The sequence below is a fragment of the Cygnus olor genome, chromosome 25 (assembly GCF_009769625.2).
Source record: "Cygnus olor isolate bCygOlo1 chromosome 25, bCygOlo1.pri.v2, whole genome shotgun sequence".
In the NCBI taxonomy this organism is placed as follows: Eukaryota; Metazoa; Chordata; class Aves; order Anseriformes; family Anatidae; genus Cygnus; species Cygnus olor.
Window position 1 is genome coordinate 1,738,489 of NC_049193.1, and position 6,760 is coordinate 1,745,248.

Below are 6,760 nucleotides of genomic sequence, written 5' to 3' on the forward strand. Positions count from 1 at the left end.
AACTTTCAATTTGTCAAGCACATGAGCAAATTTTGTCCCATATCTTCATCTAATGACTTGCACCAGTTTAGTGCTTTGGAACTTCAGTAATGAAGACTTGTGTCGGTATTTTTCTAAATTCAATTTTTATGATTTTCAAAGCTGTAGAAAATTCACACTATAGGACATTTGACTTTCAAATTTATACTGAGCAACTCTTTAAGTGTAATATTAAGACTGTGATGTAAATAAAGACTAACACTTCAGCTTTTATTTGTCTTGGAAACAATAATACGTTTGTAACAGGCTGATTTGTGTTTTCTTTCATCAAGATATTTAGTCACTGCATAAGTAAACTCCAAACCTTGCACTTCGTAACTTTCTGATGCAAAACATTATTTTTATTAACACCCCCTCCAAAAAAAAAATAATTTGTTTGAGATTTGGTAATTGGGCATTTTACCACCATTGCTGATTTCAGGGAGAATTGGAGAATTAGATTGGACTCTGTATAAAGTGTAATGGTGTAATTAGAGCTCAGAGGCTGTCTTGCTTCTGGTGGCGCTGTTTACATCTTCTCTTCAATCTCTTTTACCTCAGAGGAGACGACCTTGCCATCAACCACCTCTTCAACAATTGTCTTGATCTTCTTAATTTTATTTGATTCTGCTAATGAAATTGAACAGTAAATTAATAAAATGCAGGGTATGTCAACAGAAAAATAGTGCTATCAGCAGTTCCACTAATGAGAAAATAGACAAAGGCATCTTTTCAATGCAGTTCCTAAAGCATAAACTTTTGGGAGATACACTGTATGGTTTATCTTCCTTCTAACATGCTATATGTTACATAATATTTCACTGGTTGATAATTTGCTCTGAAACTGCATTGTTTTACATCAGGCTACTTAATGCCATAGCATTTCAACAGAAAGCCATCAAAAAATATGTATGTTTGTGTGACATACCTTTTTCAGTGTCCTCTGTAGATACGTTCACTTGGACAGACCTGTTCAAATCATAAATTGACAAATGTAAATATATTGTGCCTAATGTATTAGAGAAACAACCTTGTACATTCCCTGTACGTTCAGATACGTGATTTCCTTTCTTCAGGATGTTAAACCATGTGTTTAAATGAGTTTTCTCAGTCAACGTAGAATTTGTTAAGCATAAGCTATAGGTGAAATTAACCTGCAGAGCAGTTCCTGCAGTGCTACAACTTCAGCTCATGCAGATACGCCCCAACTAGTTCCTGAGCCAGAACTGCTGAACAGGTAGAATCTTTGTGGGAAACATCATGCTGCCTGTCTTGCTCTGTGCTCTTTCACAGATCTCCGCTCTTTTCACTACAGAATGTGGGATACTGGACCATCCAGATGTTAAGTGTGAGCTCACTTGCACCTCTTACATATTTAAGTAGCTTGGCTACTAGTGACACAAGAACAGCAGAACAGAATCCAGTGCAGGCTGCAGGAGAAGGTCAGTGTGAGTGCCTTGCTGTAATGTGACCGGGTGCCTGTTGTGTCTAAAGGAGTTTAAAAAACATCTAGCCCGGGTTACAGTCATTATAGTCATGGAAAAGTCAATCAAAAATCGCATCACTGCCATTATGGAGTGTGAACAGCTATCAAGGTTCTCAGCTCAGGAAGAGTCACAGTATGTACCTGTGCACAGGATGACAGATACAGACTCTACCAACTTCCACGGCAGCCTCTGAAACAGAGCACAAACTGCAACCTGCTTGGAATCTACAGCTGAGATCTGGGCAACAGACAGGTTTTTTCCTTCAAAAACCAGTTGCCAACAGCAGATTTTGCCACTTTCACCATCCATGAATACAGACAGTGTTTGCAATGCTGTCAGCTGTCACCCAACCTGAAACTGACAGCGTGCCCGTCTTCCCTCACCTGCTGTCCTCTCCTTCCAGCAGGCGGCGGTAGGTGGCAATCTCCATTTCCAGGCGAGTCTTGATGTCCAGCAGTATGGTGTACTCGTTGTTCTGAGCCTCCATGTCAGACCGGAGTTGCCTCAACTGAGCCTCTAACCTGGCAACTGCTTCCTGTATTTGATTTAGTTGATAAGCATAACGTGCTTCAGTTTCATCCAGCGTGTCTTCTAAAGCCTTCTTCTACAGTTGGTGAAAAGAACAGAGATGTATTATTATTCAAGAGGATACCTTTTGTCCTTAAAATTACATTTTGATTGAAAAATGTGTCGGTTTCTGTATTTTTCTCTATAGCTATATACTTAACACAGGCTTTATTTCAAGTACTGTTTATTATTTACCATGTTCAGCTGGGACTGTAATTCTAGCTCCAGACTCTGGTAGATCTGTCTCCGCTCTGTGACCTCTCTCTTTTGCTCTTGCAGTTGTTCCATGTTGATTGCTACTTCCTGGTTCAGTTCTTCTGTCTGAAATACAGAAATAGAAGGACTGTAAACTAGAACTCAACACGACTGAGGTTCTTGCTGATGTTTAAGTAATTGACCTTACCTGCTTTTCAAATCGTTCTTTGGCTTCTTGACGGTTCTTTTCTGCCATTTCTTCATATTGCCGTCTCATATTTTCCATAGTAGTTGCAAGATCAATACTTGGAGCAGCATCCACCTCTACATTAACTGAGCCTCCCACTTGTTTCTGCAGTCTGTCCACTTCCTACAACATGGAGCACAGTATCAGCATCAGCTAAAGGGAACTTTCAGTCCTGAATATTGGAAGGAAATTCAGAATCTACAGAAATAGAAGTAATTCTTGAATTGCTTCTCAGGGCAAGATAACTTAATCACCTTGTAAATACTGCTTACTACCTGCCATGTTAGAAAACTTTATTTACTCTGTAGCAATACATGTTATATAATTGATAAACATATTATAAAAAGATGATTTCCTCAGGACCAGATCCATGGAATGAGTGTAGAAGTCATAGTTCCCATTTGCATGCTTTTGTATGGTAGCAACTCATAAACCGTAAATTATTCTTAAAGAAAACCTTCACTGCTTAGTTTCTAGACTAAGAGATACCCAGTACAGATATCTGACTTGCAGCTATCCCTGCATGAGCCAGAGCTCCTGTTATGACCAGCAGAGACCAGAGGGCATCTCAGCCGAGCAGCCTGTAGGTGTTTACTCTGTGGTGAGATGAGTCATTCTCCAGGTTATGTCTATTTTGTTGGTCTCTCAGTTGATTGTAACAGAACCATAGGCAATAGCATTCACATAGGTAATACATGAATAGACACCTAAATTTTGATGTGCTAATCTGGAGCTGAATCCCACCATAAATGCAATATTCTTTCAGATTGTTCATGAAGATTTCATTATTCCTAGTGGGGCTGAGTTTATGTATGCCACTGACAAAAAAATCTCTCCACGACAGTGTTCTGCTTCTCTCACCTCCTCATGGTTCCTCTTAAGAAAAACTAGTTCTTCATTCACGTTTTCAATCTGTGACTCCAGATCAGATTTCGTCAAAGTCAAGTCATCACGAACTCGCAGCAGATTATTAATGTCATTCTCAACACTTTGCCTGAGAAGGAGTTCACTCTCAAACCTGTAAAACAAGGCTTGTTTTGTCATCATCAAAACACAACTGTCTGATGAAAATGTCAGAATCAATAACTGCTACTGCCTTAGTCCTAAAATGTTTTACTTTAGTTTTTAGGGTTTTTTTTTAGTTTTTTTTTTTTACTAAAATGTTTTACTTTTTACTAAACTTTGCATTAGAGAAGGTTTACTTCTCAGCTTTGATATAAATAACTAGAAGCTTTCATGAACAACAGGAAAATGAAGGAGAAAGTATGAAATGCTCATGCAACTTACTTCAGTCTGAAATCATCAGCAGCCAGTTTGGCATTGTCAATCTGCAGGACAAACCTTGCATTTTCCAACTGCGCAGCACTAATCTAAAAAGGAATGGTTGGAAATGGATGAAGCATTGACAGCAAGACTTGCAATGGATACCGAGTGATTCTTAAACATTATAGAAGATAGCTTTGTTTGGCATTTATGAAACTGAATGTACATCAACAACCAAAAATATTTTTAATCTCAAAAGAAAAGTATATATAATCTCAATGAAGTGCGTCTAATACATCTAGATGATGTACTGATAAATGCATTGTTTTATCAATATATTATATTCTCCTGCACATTGTGGTACTGATAGAAGCAAATCTGCTTGAAAATAGAAAAAAGTTCTGAGGCAGGAGAAGGAGAGGATGAGAATCTTTGCACATAAATGCGCACTTATCCATTCCTAGAAATTAATTCTGCATGTGGACTTCGTCCTCTAAACTTTAGCCATCTGTTAGTCATCTGGGTTTAAGCTAAATTCCCTTTAAAGTGCATAAAAGGGATCTGGATTTTGGCTGTAGGTCCAATGGATTTATCATATCTGGAGGACAAGATCTAGCAGATTACTTACTGTAAATGAAAGCCCTTTCTCACTTAATCACCAGAAAACTTTAATAGTCAGAAAACTATTAAAATTACCTAAAGCAAATATAATAGAATTAATTCATTCTGAGATTTTTCACGTATTAGATTACTCACATCTGTAGGCATATATCAAATATTATGAGTTATGTATAATCTGTCACTAATTTGTATCTGGTCAAAGTAAAGCATTTATTGTTCTTGGTCGAGACAATTACAATTTGAACAAGTAAGGTTAACACAATAGACTGTTACCCATCTCTCCCCAAATTGCAATTGATATTTTTATAGATGATTATATGAAATCTTACCTTATTTTGAAGATCCTCAATTGTTTTAAGGTAAGCACTGTGGTCCTGCCTTACGTGTGTGACGTTCTTCTCATACCACTCCTTGATCTGCTTTTCAAGCAAGGAGTTTGCCTTTTCTAGAGAGCGCACCCTCTCCAGATAAGAAGCCAGCCGGTCATTTAGATTTTGCATGGTTGATTTCTCATTGCCAGCGAGCAGCACATCGTTACCAGTAACATTAAGCTGGAAGCTACTGCCGAAGTTTTGTCCAAGGCTGGTGCCGGTGGATATGCGGGTGCCGTAGCCCCCAGCTCCACCGTAGACGCTGGGTGCTTGGAGCTTCTGGATGGCTGAGCTCCTGACAGATAAACCGCTGACACTGGGTGCAGAAGTTTGGAAGCGGGTGTTTGTACCCAGCTGGAAGCTTCGGTTAGAGAATGCCATTTTCTTTGTTTTAAAATGGAGCGGCTAAATCTCCACACACACAGAGCAGCTGAAGTGAAGAGCGGCGTGTGCTCCGTAAACCTTTATACTGTATCTCAGAGGAAGCACAATGGTCGTAAACCCCACCTCTGTTGACACATAAAGTAATTGGTGTCAGCGCAAATAACACACAGCATATTGTCCCCGCACTCCGGATAATGCAAAGGTTTTTTAATCTGTTCATCAGCATTTGAAAAAAAAATCCTCTGATAGTTTGGCTTGCTTAGTTACCATTTTGAATAAGAGATAAAACACAAATGAACTGCTGAATCATTTATAGCAGTGTATCTGCAGCCATTGTCTCTATAGCCCTTTTGAACAACCAAGTCAATTCTTACCCCTATGTGCAGTTTATGAAATTAAAATAAGAGTTGACTGTATGTGACAAGAGACTTAAAATATTTATATCTTTAAGCAAGTATATATTTCTCTTGAGTGAGCCATGGTCTAGGCCTGAGGACAGTTTAGAACCATCTATAAATTATTAGAAAGGTGGCATCTGTACCTACCCTGTTAATTCATTTCCTAGTGAGCACAAAGCAGTATTCTTACTGTTTTAAAAATGAACAGTGTTGTAGCTAGCTTGCATTGAAAGTACCCTCATTTAGTATTAGAAAACCCTTACAAGTTGAACTGGGTTTCAGTGCAGTTGAAACTAAGCAGAGTATTGCTTTGTGAAGAGATAAAATAATAAGAGTATTAGAAATCATCATGCTTGCCCACTTCATTTTACGTGTGAGATGCTGACATCCATAGAGTGATAGAAGGCCCTGAGATTCTGCTTCCAGCACAGCTCCCAGCCCTCCTGCGTGGCTGGAGTTAAAGCAAAGCAAGGGTCCCTCCTGCTCTGTCAATGTGCTGGGCTAAGATACCCCCAGCTGACCTGTTCCACTGCTGGCTGTTTTGCCACAAACACAGGTGTTGTAGTCATTATCAGGAAACCACCTGCCTCTGTTCAGTGCATGAAGAAACCCAACAGGCTGTGTTTCTGATAGTTCCTAAAGCCAGGGCGGTGTGTACTTTTGAGATGCACAATGCAGAGATGAAATGGAAGGCGAGGGACAAAGCTGGTTGCTGAGGGGGTTATTAACGCTACAGGAAAGCCTGTAGCAGGTGTGCACCAGGACAAAGCAGAGGTGTAATTCCTTGGGGCACTGCGTTTACTGTACTTTAGTGTATTATTAATGTACAGCTAGTCACGTAGAGCAGTTAACAAGTACTCTTTGTGCTAGTGGAAAGCAGCTGCTGTACATAGTGGTCTTCAACTGTGGGGCAAGGAAATGGGTGAGACACAAAGCTTGGGGGGCATTGGATTGTATCTTGGAAGCATCGTTAGGTTTCTGAGAACGGCCAAGCCTGGGATATCGCGGAACCAATTCTGCTAAGTTGCTTTTAGATTACAGTGCAACAGATTAGTTCAAACAGTACTGTAGCAAGGCAAGAGTTAAGGTGTCATCATTAGCTGTTCTGAAAGTACACGTCTCCAACCCAAAGTGATCAGCATGCAGGGCAGAATTTTTTTTTTTACATGAAGATGCTGTTCAGCTATATGAATTGTCTTTGGACCTTGA

The 6,760-nt window shown here is 39.5% G+C and overlaps 1 protein-coding gene across 2 annotated transcripts; it reads right to left on the minus strand.

Annotated features, from left to right (window-relative positions):
- Window positions 1–429: 429 nt before the first annotated feature.
- KRT20 (keratin 20) lies at window positions 430–5,298 on the minus strand. 2 transcript variants are annotated; one of them, XM_040536839.1, is made up of 8 exons: window positions 4,728–5,298; window positions 3,802–3,884; window positions 3,376–3,532; window positions 2,476–2,637; window positions 2,268–2,393; window positions 1,889–2,109; window positions 947–987; window positions 430–645 (listed from the first exon to the last, which is right to left on the minus strand). In XM_040536839.1, exons 1-8 carry the CDS (start codon window positions 5,148–5,150, stop codon window positions 548–550), a joined length of 1,311 nt encoding a protein of 436 aa, XP_040392773.1. In that variant the 5' UTR covers window positions 5,151–5,298; the 3' UTR covers window positions 430–547. The 2 variants fall into 2 exon arrangements, with proteins under 2 accessions (XP_040392773.1, XP_040392772.1); XM_040536838.1 differs by having other exon boundaries at window positions 430–648.
- Between the last annotated feature and the right edge of the window lie 1,462 nt (window positions 5,299–6,760).

Excerpts from the sequence above, each read along its gene's own strand:
- KRT20 (XM_040536838.1), bottom strand. The coding sequence starts at position 5,150 with ATGGCATTCTCTAACCGAAGCTTCCAGCTGGGTACAAACACCCGCTTC. Across the intron at positions 3,885-4,727 it reads TTGAGGATCTTCAAAATAAG|ATTAGTGCTGCGCAGTTGGA; the intron begins GTAAGATTTCAT and ends ATTCCTTTTTAG. Across the intron at positions 2,394-2,475 it reads AAGAACGATTTGAAAAGCAG|ACAGAAGAACTGAACCAGGA; the intron begins GTAAGGTCAATT and ends TCTGTATTTCAG.